This window comes from Amblyraja radiata, chromosome 11 (assembly GCF_010909765.2).
Source record: "Amblyraja radiata isolate CabotCenter1 chromosome 11, sAmbRad1.1.pri, whole genome shotgun sequence".
Classification (NCBI taxonomy): Eukaryota; Metazoa; Chordata; class Chondrichthyes; order Rajiformes; family Rajidae; genus Amblyraja; species Amblyraja radiata.
This window is the reverse complement of record NC_045966.1, coordinates 14169788-14187955: the sequence shown is the minus strand read 5'-3', so window position 1 is coordinate 14187955 and position 18168 is coordinate 14169788. Positions and strand designations below refer to the sequence as shown.

Genomic DNA, 18168 nt, shown 5'->3' with positions numbered 1-18168 from the left:
AGTTATCCTCCAGGGCTATGGTTTTGACCCTTGCTCCTCCCAGTAAATTCATCGCAGGTGTTGTCCCAATAATTTGGCCATGTTTGAATCGAACACTTAAGTTTCTTTAGCTACTGCAAAACTATTAGATAGGACTGTTCGGTACTTAACCTTTTTGTTGTTAACACGTGGCAAGACTTGTGTACTCCCCAGGTTGTATGCAAACCAAAGGTTTTCATTGTACTTCGGTACATGTGACAATAAAGTATCATTCATTCAACTATTTTTTTGAATAACAAAATATTAAATGTTGGTTTGGCATTTTATTTGCACATTGCTCATCCCATTGCAGTACCTGGTTTATAATGTGTCCTTTCTCTCGTTGTAGTTTGGAAAGTAGTGACATTCAGGCCATGCACCGGAGACACACTACCCTCCGTGAGAAAGGGAGAAGACAGGCCATCCGAGGTCCAGCCTATATGTTCAATGAGAGGGGTAAAAGCTTGACGCCTGAAGAAGAACGCTTCCTGGACGCAGCAGAATATGGGAATATACCAGTGGTACGTAAAATGCTGGAGGAGTCAAAGACTTTGAATTTCAACTGTGTTGATTACATGGGGCAGAATGCTTTGCAACTTGCGGTGGGAAACGAACATTTAGAGGTGACCGAACTCCTATTAAAAAAAGAAAACCTTGCGCGGATTGGTGATGGACTTCTTCTGGCAATTAGCAAAGGTTACGTGAGGATAGTCGAAGCAATTTTAAATCATTCGGCTTTTGCACAGGGACATCGACTGGCCATCAGCCCCCTTGAACAGGAACTTCGTGACGACGATTTCTACGCTTACGACGAAGACGGCACGCGTTTCTCCCAAGACATCACACCCGTGATTCTCGCTTCTCATTGCCAGGAATACGAGATTGTACATATACTGCTACTGAGGGGCGCACGGATTGAGAAGCCGCACGACTATTTTTGCAAGTGTAGTGAATGTGTCGAGAAACAGAAACGAGATTCTTTTAGCCATTCCAGGTCCAGGATGAATGCATACAAGGGATTAGCAAGTGCCGCCCATTTGTCTCTGTCCAGTGAAGACCCAGTCCATACGTCTTTGGAGCTAAGTAATGAACTGGCTCGGTTAGCCAATATAGAAACAGAGTTTAAGGTAAACGGCTTTTATTCTTTTACTATAATTTTGCTGCTTGATGCAAATACAGAACATGGTAATTGAAATGTGCACCTTTCTTAACAAGTAACCTTGCTGAGCACCATGGCGAAATCTGATGTGAGAAAAATGAAAGGGTTAATTCTTGATATGGATTTGCAGCATATTAGGCAGGCAAACTGTGAATCCATAATTACTCTGCAAAAATGTTGCCATTCAGACTCCAAGAAAATGCAGTCCATAATAAAGTGTAAAACTGATTCACAACATTTACCATGCTTTGGCTTTACCCATTTAAAAGTGTAAGGCTATAGTATTTAATTGAACCCATCTTAAGATTTCATTTGTAAATAGAATGAGGTTTTAAATCCCACTGCCCTGTTAGCTTGCTGTACATATTAGCTTGTTGAGAGGGCAAACAGATGGAATATGGCCCAGTTACCACAAGGCTTTGATCCCCTTTGAAGATTTTTTAATGCTCCTGTGCATGGGTTTAAAAGCTTTTGCACTTTTGCAATTACATCACTCATTCCCTCTGACCACCTGTTTCTCTCTATCACGATCTATATTTGTAGATCTAATTACTTGCCTGGGTCTGGTTGTGGAAATGATCCAAACTCTGCAATTTACAAAGGCCACTTTCCTAAAATGCTGTGAATTTAAATAGAGGACTTTAGAAAGTAATCTTCTGCTGGTACAATAGCTCCACTGTGAGAGCAGTGGGTGCCTGGAACATATGCCGGGGAAGGTGAATACAAAGGCAACTTTTAAGAAAAGTTCTGACAGGTAAGTGAACAGGCATAAGAATGCAGGGGTATGTCCACGCTGGTGGGCTTGGTCCAAACAGACAGCCTGAGCAGTTAGGCCTGTTTCCGTGCTGTACTGTTCTTCTCTCTGTTTAAGGTAACGGTCCATATTGGTAATAAAGGCAGAGATGACATTCTACAAGGTAAATGCAAAGTGCGATTTAGCAGATTAAAGAACAGGACCTTCGAGCTTGTAATCTCTGCATTACCCGCTGCCACGTGTTAGCAAGTGTAGGAAATTTAGTGTGGTTAGTTTATTATTATCATCCCATGTACTGAGGTATGTGCTATCCAGTCAGTGGAAGAACGACACATGATCTACTATACAAAACCAAGTCATCCACAGTGTACAGATACAGGGTAAAGCGAATAATGTTTAATGCAAATGAGGAACGGTTTTCTAGAAAATGGGATATGGGTAGACAGCAGTGAGTATTGCATGCTCTCCATCAACAGATGTATTCTGTATAATAGTTGGGATGCCATTTTACATTTGTACAAAACACTAGTAAGGCCTCACTTGGAGCATTCTCGTCACTATATTATAGGCAGGATATAATTATGCTGGAGAGGTTGCAGAAGGATGTTATCTGGATTGGAAGACTTGAATTATCAGGATTGGATATGTTAAGTCCTAGATAGCCAATGACTGTTGCCCCATGGGAGGGGTCTCTTAAACTAGAGAGCAAAGGTTTAAGGTGAGAAAGAATAAAAATGATCAAAGGGTTATTACTTTCATGCAAAGGGTATCTGGTATCTTTGAAATGAGCTGTCAGAAGAGGAGGCAGGAACCGTAACAAGATTTAAGAGGTATGGGAGGGAATTTTGTGTTATACCGTACCCCGAATTTGGCTCTACTTATGGCCCTGTTCAGATAGGAACAGACACAAAATAAAACATCTTGTAGATCAGTGGCGAGTCTCTTGTGCAAGTCGGTTTATTGAAGGCCTCAACAGTGCGCATTGCTAAACACGCTGAGAAAACCCAAAGTGTTTCAAAGATTCACAGCACACCGTGCATTTTATATTCTCACAACACAATGGTTATGTGGATTCTACATTTTTGAAATAATTCATCATTGATCCAGGTCTCTAAATTTTTCTCTTTGTCTTTCCCCAGAGTAATCTTTAACCTTGCGTTTCCTGTTATTTTGAAAACCTCTTTCCCATATCTAATAAATTAGGAAACGACTCATTTCCAAGACAGTTTTATTATTTTCAGCTTAGTTTTAACCAAACTAGCTATGCTGAGGAACCTAAACACCATGACAAAGCTATGTATTGCCTCACTAACATCCTTAGGTTCCCTATGTGGACTACTTTACCCAACATGCTTCCCCAGTAATGTAAACTCTTGGGTTAAAACAATCACAAACTACTCATCTTCCCTATCATTTTCTAAATTTGCGTCCACTAGAGGCTAACATTTACTTGAATGAAACGAGGAATGGTGAAAGGCCTGGATAGAGTCAATCTGGAGAGATGTTTCCACTAGTGGGAGAATCTAAGACCAGGGGCCATAGCCTCAGAATAAAAGGTTACCCTTAGAAAGGAGATGAGGAGGATGAGGAGATGAGGAGGAATTTCTTTAGTGATAGGATGGTGAATATGTGGAATTCATTGCCACAGATGGCTAAAGAGGCCAAGTCAATGGATATTAAAATGGACATTGACAGATTCTTGATTAGTAAGGGTGTCAGGGATTATGGGGAGAAGGCGGGAGAATAGAGTTGAGGGGGAAGGATAGATCAGCCGTGATTGAATGGCAGAGTAGACTTGATGCGCCAAATGGCCTAATTCTGCTCCAAGAACAAGAATATGGAAACAATGCAGGTAAATGGGATTAGTATGCATAGACATGATGGTTGGGCACAGACGTGGTGGGGAAGGGCCACTTTCTTACAAGCCTAGAAACCTGGTGCAATTGAAAGCATGAAAATAACCATTGCCTTCATGGGTCTGCCACTGATAGGTTCGACAGCAACTTTTGGATGCTTTATATTCTTTTACACACTAAGCACACCGAGGAAAGTTAATGAGTGTTAGACCGCTCAGCAGGAAAAGCTACCAGCATGTGGAGGGCCGATGAGATTCAGAATCTTGAGCTATTTGGGACTGGGGTGGGGGGGAAGTGGTGGAGCAGGATCTGAAGATCGGAGCTAGGAAACATGGATTAGAGCCTTTGGAATGGGATCAAACCAGGAGAGTGTGTGGGACAAGAAGAGTGTTCAAGACTTGAAACTGAGATGGGACATTGTAAAATGGGTGTTTTGTGGTGGGGAGAATTTGGTGCACGAGCTTGTGTTGGGATCCAAATCATTGAGCAATGAGTGGAGAATATGAAGGAGAACACGCCAAGTTTCAACGCAAGGTGCGGCTTTAAAAAAAAATAGTTGGACCTGTGTGTATAGGTTAAGCTACCACACTACAGGATGTGGAAACACTTGAAAGAGCGTAGAAGAGATTCACAGAGATGTTGCCAGGAATAGATGGCTTTGGTTACAAGACAAGGTTGTCCTCACTAGAGAGTAGTAGGTTGAAGATGACCTCCTAGAGATTCACAACATTAGGGGGAACAGATGAGGTATATAGTTTTCAAAAGGGAACTGCAGATGCTGGAATATCGAAGGTACACAAAATTGCTGGGGAAACTCAGCGGGTGCAGCAGCATCTATGGAGCGAAGGAAATAGGCGACGTTTCGGGCCGAAACCCTTCTTCAGACTCCACAAAATTGCTGGGGAAACTCAGCGGGTGCAGCAGCATCTATGGAGCGAAGGAAATAGGCGACGTTTCGGGCCGAAACCCTTCTTCAGTCTGAAGAAGGGTTTCGGCCCGAAACGTCGCCTATTTCCTTCGCTCCATAGATGCTGCTGCACCCGCTGAGTTTCCCCAGCAATTTTGTATACCTGAGGTATATAGTTTGTTTCCCTAGATTAAGAGAGTCTAAAACTAAAGGGCAAACTTTAGGTGAGAGGGGAGATTTAAAAGAGATTTGAGGGGACAGGTTTTTCCACACAGAGTGGTGCACAGTTGGACAGAACAAGCTTTCTCCAGAGATGTTAGTAGAACCAAAATAAAAATACAATGTTTAAAAGGAATTTGGACATGTGCTTGTGTTGGAAGGGAGTGGATAGATGCAGGCAATTGGGACTGGTGTGGATAGGCATCATGGATGGCTTAGGCGGAAAGGCTTACATCTGTGTTATACAGCACTTTCCTTGTGGGTCAGATTCAGCACATTGTGCTATGACTATCTTCACGAATGAGCAGCAGCTTTATTTAGTTGAGTTTAACGTCATGTGTACCGATGTATAGTGAAAAGCTTTTTGTTACATGCTAACCTGCCAGCGGAAAGACTACATGACGACAATCAAGCTGTCCACAGTGTAGAGATACAGGATAATGGGAATAACATAGAGTGCAAGATAAAGCCCAATAAAATCTGGTTAGTCCGAGGGTCTCCCATCAGGTAGATAGCAGCTCAGGACCGCTCTCTAGTGGTCATTAGGATGATTTATTTGCCTGATAACAGCTGGGAAGAAACTGTCCCTGAATCTGGAAGTGTGAGTTTTCACACTTCTGTGTCTCTTCGCTTCACGCAAAGGGTGGTGGGTGCGTGGAACAAGCTGCCAGAGGAGATATCCCAACATTTAAGAAACAGTTAGACAGGATAGGACAGCTTGGGAGGGATATGGACCAAACGCAGGCAGGTGGGTCTAATGTAACTCGGACATGTTGGCTGGTGTGGGCAAGTTGAGCCGGAGGGCTTATTTCCACGTTGTATCACTATGACTCTATGATGGGAAAGGGGAGAGGGAATTTGAAAACTTGGTCGTTCGCAGAACAATGAGAATCAACTCTGGTCATAGTAACAATAAAATCTAATTTCCCAGGCGATATTTCGTTAGCCTATCTCAATTCTTAAGCTTGCACAGAATTTCAGGGAACTAACATCAAGCAAGGAATCTTGAGCAATGCCATTTAAATAGTTCTTGTATTGCCCCCTTCCTGGGAAACGATGGCATCCTGCATACAGATAAATATTTGGGACCATAGTGTTCAAGGTGATATGGAGTGCCCATGTAGGACACTAATTGTGCCATAAAATAGACAATGATGGTCCAGAAAATTATGATTTGGGATGCTGGTACACACCAACAGGGGTGGTCAGAAATCTTTCGCATCTCAGAGGCTTTGTGGAAATGCAGAACCATTTAACCGCCATGTAGGACAACATGTCCCATCTACACTAGTCCCATTTGCCTGCGTTTGGCCCATATCCCTCCAAACCTGTCCTATCCATGCTCCTGTACATTTTTTAACCATTGCAATAGTCCCTGCCTCTGGCAGCTTGGTCCAAACACCTACCAACCTTTGTGTGAAAAGGTTACCCCTCAGTTTCCTCTTAAATTGTTTCCCCTTCACCTTAAACCTCTGTCCTCTGGTCCTAGATTCCCCTACTCTGGGAAAGAGACTCTGTTCATCTGCCCGAACTGTTGTAAAAATATTATATGCTGACTGGTCAAAAATAAGTTCTCAACAATCCAACATCGTTGTCATTCCCAGACATCATCTCCCAAGGATGCAACTGATGGATGTTGGTCTATTGCCATCTATCGAGTACAGGTCTATGGCTGTGGAATATTAAGCTCTGCATATCACTGGGAAGTCTTGCCTAGCATCCCATCTGTTATATAACTTTAAACAAACCTGTAACGCTAAAATAAATTTTGATAAATTGCAATTTGATGTATTTTGAAAGCAACTTCTGTATGTTGGCTGGTACACAAAATTGCTGGAGAAACTCAGCGGGTGCAGCAGCATCTATGGAGCGAAGGAAATAGGCGACGTTTCGGGCCGAAACCCTTCTTCAGACTGATGGGGGGTGGGGGGGAGAAGGAAGGAAAAAGGGGAGGAGGAGGAGCCCGAGAGCGGGCGGATGGGAGGGTGGGAGGAGACAGCTAGAGGGTTAAGGAAGGGGAGGAAACAGCAAGGACTAGCAAAATTGGGAGAATTCAATGTTAATGCCATCCGGACGCAAGGTCCCCAGGCGGAATATGAGGTGCTGTTCCTCCAATTTCCGCTGTTGCTCACTCTGGCAATGGAGGAGACCCAGGACAGAGAGGTCGGATTGGGAATGGGAGGGGGAGTTGAAGTGCTGAGCCACCGGGAGGTCAGGTTGGTTATTGCGGACTGAGCGGAGGTGTTCGGCGAAACGATCGCCCAACCTCCGCGTAGTCTCCCCGATGTAAATCAGCTGACATCTAGAGCAGCGGATGCAGTAGATGAGGTTGGAGGAGATACAGGTGAACCTTTGTCGCACCTGGAACGACTGCTTGGGTCCTTGAATGGAGTCGAGGGGGGAGGTGAAGGGACAGGTGTTGCATTCCTTGCGGTTGCAACGGAAAGTGCCCGGGGAGGGGGTGGTGCGGGAGGGAAGGGAAGAATTGACGAGGGAGTTGAGGAGGGAGCGGTCTTTGCGGAAGGCAGACATGGGGGGAGATGGGAAGATGGGAAGATGTGGCGAGTGGTGGGGTCACGTTGGAGGTGGCGGAAATGGCGGAGGATTATGTGTTGTATTTGCCGGCTGGTGGGGTGAAAGGTGAGGACCAGAGGGACTCTGCCCTTGTTGCGAGTGCGGGGATGGGGAGAGAGAGCAGTGTTACGGGGTATGGATGAGACCCTGGTGTGAGCTTCATCTATGGTGGCGGAGGGGAATCCCCGTTCCCTGAAGAACGAGGACATTTCCGATGCCCTGGTATGGAATGTCTCATCCTGGGAACAGATGCGGCATAGGCGGAGGAATTGGGAGTAGGGGATGGAGTCTTTACAGGCGGCAGGGTGGGAAGACGTGTAGTCCAGATAGCCATGTGAGTCAGTGGGTTTGTAATGTATGTCGGTCAGGTGTCTGTCCCCTGCGATGGAGATGGTGAGGTCAAGGAATGGTAGGGAAGTCCGGATGGCATTAACATTGAATTCTCCCAATTTTGCTAGTCCTTGCTGTCTCCTCCCCTTCCTTAACCCTCTAGCTGTCTCCTCCCACCCTCCCATCCGCCCGCCCTCGGGCTCCTCCTCCTCCCCTTTTTCCTTCCTTCTCCCCCCCACCCCCCATCAGTCTGAAGAAGGGTTTCGGCCCGAAACGTCGCCTATTTCCTTCGCTCCATAGATGCTGCTGCACCCGCTGAGTTTCTCCAGCAATTTTGTGTACCTTCGATCTTCCAGCATCTGCAGTTCCTTCTTGAACACTTCTGTATGTTGGCTGTTGCTTCAAAAGCTTTCATGGCTTTGAGTGTACTTTCATCATGAAAAATAACATAGTCGACAAGGTTTTGCGTTTCCTACCGACTCTCTAGTGACATGTTTTATTAATTTTCTTACCTTTAAACATTGCCTCCCAAAACTCATTGGTGTTCTCCGTGCACCTTCCATGCTAGTTGGATGGCATTTGTGTATGCAGTGTGCACAGCAAAATAAAATGATATTAATATTGAAGATCCAATGTATTGTTTTGTGAAATCAAGTTGCCACAGTCCTTGATGCATTAGGAAAGCATATGGGGTCTGAAATTCTGAACCAAACCTTTAGTTCATTTTATTATTATTGTTATGCATACCAAGCTTTGTTGCGTGCTATCCAGTCAGCAAGAAAACTATACATGATTACAATCAAGCCGTCCACAGAGTATAGACACAGGATAAAGGGAATAAAGTTTTGTGCAAAATAAAGTCAGATTAAAATGAGTTTGAAGGTCTCCCATGACCTTTGCAGATGGTAGGTCAGGACCACCTCTAGTTGGTGACAGGATGGTTCAGTTGCCTGATAGCAGCTGGGAAAAGACTGTCGCTGAATCTGGAGGCATGTGATTTCAAATTATTGTACCTCTTGCCTGATGGGAGAGGGGTGAAGAGGGAGTGACTTCTCAATGTCCTGCCACTTTCAAAGTTCTGTCTTTTTCCTTTTGGAAGTATTTCACCTCAATCGTGGGGTGGAATAGTTGTGGAATAGCTGAGCAGCCAGGACCAATGGATAAAGTCAAAAGAAGATGACTTCATATAGGAAACATAGGTGAACCAGAACCTCTACTTTCTTAGAAGTGTAAATAGATTCAACATGCCACCAAACACTCTTAAAACGTCTACTGATGAACTCTAGAAAGTTTGTTGACTGTTCACATCATGGCTATTCCATGCATAGGAAAACAAGAGGCTACCGAGGTTTTTCCTCAGCCCAGTTGGTTGGTCAGCCTGGGCAAGTTGGGGCGAAGTTTCTGTGCTATATGACTATCTTTATAAAATGACGAGCAGGATCCTGATGTCAAGTGCTGCTGGAAGGTCATCAACTTGGTGAAAGACAGTCTTTGGTCAAGCCCGAACCTTGTTGACATCCCAGCAGGGCGAGATGTCCATCAGGGAATGTTGCCGACGGGCCTGCTCCAGGCTGTAGGAGTACGTGTGGAGGAACGCACTGAAGCTCGGTGCAGCCAACGCCAAGGCTCTGTCGGGGAGGACTAGGAGTCTAGGGTCCTTCCACTGCTGGACATTGCAGGTTAGAGTGTGGTGGAGTCACCCCTCAAATGAGGGAGGAGATATCACACCAGGGGGCCACTTGAGTGGCAAGGGTGCCGGGTATAATTATGGTTTTAGGGAACACTACCAAATATAACACTAAATAATGGATGCACAGCCATGGAGAATGAAAGGAATTTTTTGTACAGTTCTTGTTTTGTACGTATTTTTAATCCTGAATAAAGTTTATCATTTTTAATTTAAATGACTAGCAGAAGCCACCAGCGGCTCTTACCGCATCAACCTTTGTAGGGTAGTTATACCTCCACTCCTACCTGCTACACATAAGCAACTTCTCGACAATCTTCAAACTTTCTTTACCTTAATATTTCAGTCATGCATTGTGCATACCAGTAGGCATACAAATTAAATCTAGTTATTTTTAGAAAAGTAAATTAGAGGCGAGCCAACTTCAATGGGACTGGAGCAGATGTGATTCTGGTAAATCATTGCACAGATTTGCTTGCCAAACTTTGATTTGAGCATTGCTAGCCTTTTCAAAAGGAGATGGTCCAGGTGCAGCCTAGTTATTTTGCATGAGGGAGAGAGAAAAGGCCAAAGGCAGAATATCCTGGATGACCAGAGAATATAAAAATAAAGCAGAACAAAAAATCAGCATGGGGCATGTTAGATTGATATCCAAGATGATTTTAAACATTTCAAAGAGGAAGTAAAAATGGAAATAAGGGGCGAGAAGAGAATATGAGAAGTTACCTGAATATGTTAAAAGGAAACAAAAAATCCACTATAGGAACGTAAATGGATAAAAGAGAATAGAATAGGAACCAAAACAGAGATCTATGGGGCAGCATGGTGGCACAACGGCAGAGCTGCTGCCATGCAGCGTCAGAAACGCAGGTTTGATCCCGACTACGAGTGCTGTCTGTATGGAGTTTGTACGTTCTCTCTTGTGACTGCATAGGTTTCCCCCATGGGCCAAAGGGCCTGCTTCCGTGCTGTATCTCTAAACTAATCTTCTTTGAGGCAGGGAGGCCAGCTAAAGTGCCAGCTGAGCATTTCACATCAGGTGTAACATATGACAATGCTGAACCCTTGACAAAGAAAGAGATCACAGATACTGTTCATTTGTCCTTTATTGTCACGTGTACCATTTAAAGTACAGTGAAATTTGATTTACCATAGTAGGTAAGTAAGTAAGTTTATTGGCCAAGTATTCACATACAAGGAATTTGCCTTGGTGCGCAGTCACACCAGACAAAAGCACCAAGACACACACAACTACATAAAAGTTAACATAAACATCCACCACAATGGCTTCCCACATTACTCACTATGGAAGGCATTAAATGTGTTAATAACTGTGTGAGCTATATCAGAAAAAAGGTGAATAAATTACTGTCCAGATGAGGAAGAAATTGCAGTGGTATTGACAGTAATCTTTCAAACATCTGTAAACTGAGAGTAGTGTCTGACAACTGAAGAATTGTACATGTATTCACATCAGGTTTATGTTTGTCACATGTGCCCAGGTATAGTGAAAAGCTTTGTTTTGCATGCTATCCAAACATATTTGATATACCATAGATACAATCAAGTCAAAGTCAAGTATAGTTGGTAGAACAAAGGGGAAAGACAGATTTATTTTTAAGTTGAAGGACAAACTAAAAATATAAACCTGCGAGTTTAACCTTGGTAGTGGGGAATCTTGTTGAAATGATAACCCTGAACATTTAATTGCTTTCATAAATGTGGATTGATTAGCAAAACTAACATGAATTTGTTATAGGCAAATTGTCCTAGTCACAGTGATGTAGCACAAAGGGCCCTTCAGCCACCAAGCCCATGCTGACCATGCTGCAGATGTGTAATTTGTCTACATTGCGACCGGATTCTCCATGCTATTACTACGTCTAAATACCTAAAATTTATCTAGCACCCCCTCTGGCAGAGAGTTCTTAATATCAACCGCTCGCTGTGTAATTAAAAAATAAACCTCAATTCACCTTTAAAACTCAACACTCCCATCTTAAACCCAATGTACTCTTGATTATGGTACCCCTGTTAGTCTTGAGTGATAGAGTTATATAGAATGGAAACAGACCTTTTAGCCCAACTCAACTAAACCTGAGCTCGTCCCATCTTCCTCTAAATCATTTCTATCCATGGACATGTCCAAATGTCTTAAATATTGTAATTATACACACTTATACCACTTCCTCTGGCACTCATTCCATATAGCCACCACCTTCTGTGGAAAAAAACCTGCCCCTTTAAATCTTTCCCCTCCATCTATCTATGGCCTCCAGTTTTAGACTCCCACCCTGGAAAAACACTGACTATTCACCTCACCTATATCCCTCATGATATTATATACCTCTATAAAGGTCACCTCTCAGCCTCCTACATTCCAGGGAAAAGGCCACAGTGTGGCACCACCTGGTGGTCAAGCCACTTACTGATCGAACCCTCGTCATCAGAACTGGAACGGTCGCGTGACTGCGTTTGGCGGGAAGAGAACATCATCAGTTAAGGGGTGTATCCTACAACAACGGCAGAAACTTAGCTTGCGAGTCAATAACCTCGCACAACAGCAGCAACAATGACTATGTTGGAGTGTAGCAAACTCACATGTATGCCAAACCTGTAATGTCTTAATAAAAACATCGGTTGTACACGACGTTTGGACTCTCTATACCAGCCTCTCTTGTCTCCCCTTGTAACTCAACCTGTCCAGTCCTGGTAACATCCCTGCCAATCTTTTCTGCAGCCTTTCCCAGCTTAATGACAAGCTTCCTAAAGCTGGGCATCACAAGTATACACACTACTTCAAATGCTGTCTCACCAACTGCAAACAATATTCCAAGTATTGTCTCACTGCGAGGAAGGTTGTTCTGGTTTCTAGCTCTATCTGTACTTATCTCAATCTTATATACTTCTATCGTCAGCACTCAGCCTCCTTTGCTCCAGGGAAAATAAACACTGTCTATCCTAATTGTATGCAACTAACCCAGAAAAAGGTGTATTGATGCGTGACAGAGAGGGTTTCTGCACTACATATACATAGATTAAATTATGTTTGATTTTAAAAAGTACTGCACAATAGGCTTGTCACTAGACTGAAGCCAGGGGAATATGAATAATAATAACAGTACGGATAAGAAAATTGGTTAAATGACTGGGAACTAAGAACAATGGTGAGTGATTGTTTTTTAGACTGGTGATTTTTATTAGGAAACATACTCCTGATAATGTTATTGACGGGTGAATAGGGCATAGCTTTCAAAGTGTAAATGATAAAATTTGGAAATATAGGGAAGTGTGAGGAGACTACCACCAGAGTTCAAGATGATTTGGACAGGCTAGAATGAGTGAATATGGGTCAGGTGATATCAATGCAGGGAAATGTCAACTGATTCAATTTTATTAGGAAGAATGTAGAGAGGCAATGTAAACTAGAGAGCATAATTCTAAAAAAGGGTAGAAGAAAAATATTTGGGGTACTTGTGCATAAATTATTGATAGTTGGGCAAGTTGAGAATTTTTTTTTAAGCATAAATATTCATGATCCTGCACGTTATAAATAGAGGCAGGGAGTTTAAGATCAAGGAAGTCATCATGATGGACTTTATAAAACTTTGATTTGGCCACAACTCAAGTATTGTGTTCACTTTTGGGCACCGTCCTCTGGGACAGCATTTTACGGTACACAAACGTTTTATTGCAGTGATTCCAGTCAGGAGAGGCTTTATTTGAATGTGTAATTGGCTTCAGTAAAAACTGTTAAATTGTCCCTTGTAGATGTAATAGTGTTAGTGTAAGAGGTGATGTGATGAATACAAATATTCACTTCAATGCCCAATACAGAATTTAAAAAAACTGAAATCTCAATACCATTTTGTGCCTCTTTGTCTAGTTTTCCTGTTATGTCTAACCCAGTTGGTTTCAACCTTGTACATTGAAGATTACAGAGTTCAGAAGACTGACCGCAGTCAGAGTACTTATGGATATTGAGAACATGGTTTTAGCCTTCTACTTCTCGGGGATGGCATAAATGAGGAAATCAGTGAAGTAAATGGTTGGGGAGGAAAATGTCACCACATCATCCTCAGAGTGCCTGTACCCAATATCTCCACAATCCTCTCACACTGCATGAGAATAGAATGCAAATGTGAAGTGGTGCCACAGAAACCTTTGTCAGCACTGGCTCACAACAAGCTACACCATTCATGTGACTTGGAGCACCAAGCTGAGACAGAATGGTCTGCAACCCCCATGTGAATTCCTGATACAATGTGGAGCCGTATCACTCCCCTGAATTCTGAACCTCAATTCCCTTGGTTCAGCGCCCAAGATCACTTTTCACACCTCTAGTTTCTCCCTCCACCCCCCCAGTCTGAAGAAGGGTTTTGACCCAAAACGTCACCTATTCCTTTTCTCCTGGGATGCTGCCTGACCTGCCGAGTTACTCCAGCATTTTGTGTCTATCTTTACTGAAACAACGCTAATTGTCATGTATTCCTTAGCATACCGATATCAGTGCATCCTGTTCCCTCCCAAGCTAAATCCTATTGTCTTTAGTCCATTGATTAAACATCAGTTCCGTTTATTGTCACATGTACAGCAAAGAGCTTTTGTTGTGTACAATCCAATCAGCAGAAAGACAATACATGATTACAATCGAGCCATTTACAGTCTGTAGATACATTTAAGGGAATAATGTTTACTGCAAGGTAAAGCCAGCAAAGTCAGGGGGGGGGGTCACTAAAGAGGTAGATCTTAGTTCAGGACTGCTCGCTGGTTGTGGTAGGATGATCAATTGCCTGATAACAGCTGGGAAGAAACTGTCCTGAATCTGGAGGTGTGGTTTTCACACTTCTATACCTTTTGCTTAATGGGTGAGAGAAGCCATCTTCTCCAGCCGATCCTCTACATTTTGCATGTCACCAACCTGGAGATAATAGTCAAGGATTAGCTTTTGGTTTGATGGGAGAGAAGCAAGAGAAATTTGTAATGTCCAAGTAGGATAACAGAAATATTGTCAAAGGGTGAACTATGGTTGGTGTGTGGACTCACTGGGCAGAATTTTCCATGTTGCATCTCTAAAAAAATCCTAATTCTTTGGACAATTAATTTTGATCTGTGGAGATTTAGTAAATTATAGAAATCTAAAGAAAAAGCTCACAATGAGACAAATGCAAAATTGCAATGCTAGCCAGTCGGCAGAAAACCAATACACAACTACAATTGAGCCATCCACAGTGTACAGTTCTGTTGGAGTAGAGATTTTAAAAAGTGGTGCAATTGTAATAAGTGATTACAGATCCACTTCTGTGTCGAACACACAAAGAGTCATCTGGCTTGGGCACCATCTTGGATCTGATGTCAAGACCTTGCTTTTCAACACCTGTGGTTCAGAGTGACCTGCCTCATAAAAAAGTCCACTGGGGAAAGGCCAATAGTGCATTGGAGTCCATGGTCATAAGTGATAAGCCATAGAGGGAGTACAGAGAAGGTTCACCAGGACTTTCATATGAAGAAAGACTGGGTAGACTCGGCTTGTATTCGCCAGAATTTAGAAGATTGAGGGGGGATCTTATAGAAACTTACAAAATTCTTAAGAGGTTGGACAGGCTAGATGCAGGAAGATTATTCCCGATGTTGGGGAAGTCCAGAACAAGGGGTCACAGTTTAAGGATAAGGGGGAAGTCTTTTAGGACCGAGATGAGAAAATCATTTTTTACACAGAGAGTGGTGAATCTGTGGAATTCTCTGCCACAGAAGGTAGTTGAGGCCAGTTCATTGGATATATTTAAGAGGGAGTTAGATGTGGCCCTTGTGGCTAAAGGGATCAGGGGGTATGGAGAGAAGGCAGGTACAGGATACTGAGTTGGATGATCAGCCATGATCATATTGAATGGCGGTGCAGACTCGAAGGGCCGAATGGCCTACTCCTGCACCTATTTTCTATGTTTTCTATAAGAGTAGATGTAGGCCACTCAGCCCATCAAGTCTACTCCTCCAATCAATCATGGCTGATCTCTCCCTCCTAACCCCATTCTCCTGCCTTCTCCCCATAACGTCTGACACCTATACTAATCAACAATCTATCTATCTCTCCCTTAAATATATCTGCTGACAGCCTCCACAGCCTTATGGCAAAGAATTCCACAGATTCACTACCCTCTGACTAAAGAAATCTCTCTTCATTTCCTTACTCATATATAGTCCTTTAATTCCAATTCTTTGTCCTAGACTCTCCTAGTTGAAACATCCTCTCCATATCCACTCTATCCAAGCCTTTCACTATTCTGTATGTTTCAATGCAGTCCCCCTCATTCTTCTAAACGCCAACTCGAGTATAGGCCCAATGCCAACAAATGCTCATTTTAGGTTAGCCTATTCATTCCTGGGATCATTCCCTGGGAACATGTTCTGTTCTGCAACTTGTACACCTAATTCTCAGCTAAAGCTGTTAAGCCTTATGAACCATGCGTTGCAATAATATAGATGAAATCACTTAAAAATACATAAACTTTAATCTGCAAATCAGATATTTGAGGGGCCATTGTGATATGTCTTGAGTTTATCCACAATGGCCATTTGTTCAACAGCTTCTTTTCCCCCCTCATATCTCCACAGATAATATTTTCACCCTGGGGGCAACATAATAAGCGTTCATATCTTGGAGTGTCAGCTAACCTGAAGCATGTGATCATACCTAAAATCAAGAGCAAAATACACACATGCAGAGAAGTGGTCTTGACCAATGTAGTTGCATAGTCCGTTCCCATCTAACATGGGAGAAGATTTTAAACATGACTCACTGGTTAGAGGGCACTTGGCTGAAATGCACACGTCCTTTTCTTTTCTAATACAACTCAAGGCATCATCTTATAGGCAGGCACAAACTGCTAGAGTAACTCAACAACATCTCTGAAGAAAAACGTGGGTGTTCATCAGTTCATAAGGTATAGGTATAGAATTAGGCCATTCGGCCCACTCCACCATTCAAACATGACTGATTTATCACTCCCTCCTAACCCCATTCTCCTGCCTTCTCCCCATAACCCCTGACACCCAGCAGATGTTGGATGATCAGCCATGATCATATTGAATGGCGGTGCAGGCTCGAAAGGCTGAATGGCCTACTCCTGCACCTATTTTCTATGTTTCTATGTTTCTATGATGTCATTTTTGGTTAGGACCCTTATTTAGCTTTGGAAGGGCCCCGACCTGAAATGTCACCCATCCTTTTTCTCGAGAGATGCTGCCTGACCTGCTGAGTTATTCCAACACTTTGTGTCTATCATTGGTATAAGCAGCATCTGCAGTTCTTTGTTTCTACAAAGTATCATCTTGTTAGGGGTATGGAGCTGTGCAAGTGGCATTTTTCTGTAAAGACTTCACTGTATTTAAATGCTTTAATATCACAATGATGTCTCTCTGCATCCAAATTGCTATACACATTTGTGCAGAACAGACTGTAGCTAATGATATTCCAACTGATGTACAGTGGCACATCCACTGATGAAATCATGATCACCGCAGGTCTCTGCAGTTAATTCCGTTAACTATTATTAAATCATTATGAACAAATTATAGATATATTAGTTTTGAATCGTCATAGACGAAGATTTGACACTTGATGTACCCAGAGTGAAACGGAGGAACAGTGAGGGCTGTTGACAGAAGTGGGAAACAGTTACAAATGTTCCAAGTCCTTCAATATTTTCATTAGAAAGTTAGTAGACTGAGCTGAAATAACTTTCCAAGTCCTCGTTGCATAACCACAGTCAATGTTGATAGTTCGATTATACAATTGTATATTAACGGAAACTATGTGCATCTAATATGATCAGTCTGAAGAAGGGTCTCAACTCAAAATGTCGTTTGTCCATTGTCTTTCACAGATGCTGCCTGGTCCACTGACTTCCTCCAGCAGTTTGGGTTTTTTTTGCTTAAGCTTTCAGCACTGTGCATTTCCAAATCAATTTACACTGGCAGATTTAAATATTATTTTCTTGTGTTTGACAATCAATGTCAGATATCTTACCATTGTGGGCACATTGTAAAGCTTGCAGATTGACCTTAACACAAATATGCAAGGCCTGGATCAATGGCAGAACTAAAGACCTGTTGAAGGAACTTTCTGCTTCTTGCCGTAAGCACAGGCCGCATTTATTTCATCACATCCTCGTTTCACCAGAAAGACTTTTGACCAGCTGATTTGGATACCAAGACATTAGGGTTCCAGATAGTCTATTTCACGTCTGCCTCCACCGACTGCTCTCAAAACAGTTATGGCTTGCACACAGTTATGGCTTTCCGCAGTGTGCTAGCCATAGACGTTTATGGTGATCATAGTGGTAGCAATAACTACCCAAGTTTTCAGGAAGGGAGATTCTGCATGACTATAGCAGCGTGACCATTTAGAGAATGCTTGGCAATCTCTGCAGTTTCCCCGTGGAGTCACAAAGCAACAATGTAAGTTCTAGGCTGGGGAAGTGTGCCTACATCTCCCTGCCATTTTGAATTCAAGTTTCCAAATGCCATTGTTTTGAGCACTGATTTGTTCATTATCTTCTCAATGGAACTGTGTGAGAGGGAGTGCGTGTGCGCGCACGCATGATGGATTGGGATCAATTCAAAGACATGTGCATTTCTGTGAGTGAGATGGGCACCATTAGTTGA

At 42.9% G+C, this 18168-nt stretch overlaps 1 protein-coding gene across 1 annotated transcript in view; it reads left to right on the top strand.

Moving 5' to 3' along the window:
- Positions 1-371: 371 nt before the first annotated feature.
- The window catches only part of trpc7 (transient receptor potential cation channel subfamily C member 7), a 63383-nt gene continuing 45586 nt past the window's right edge, over positions 372-18168 (top strand). Inside the window, exon 1 of the mRNA XM_033029371.1 lies at positions 372-1145. Coding sequence (XP_032885262.1) covers positions 393-1145 — 753 coding nt within the window. The 5' untranslated portion in view covers positions 372-392. The remainder of the gene's footprint in view (positions 1146-18168) is intronic.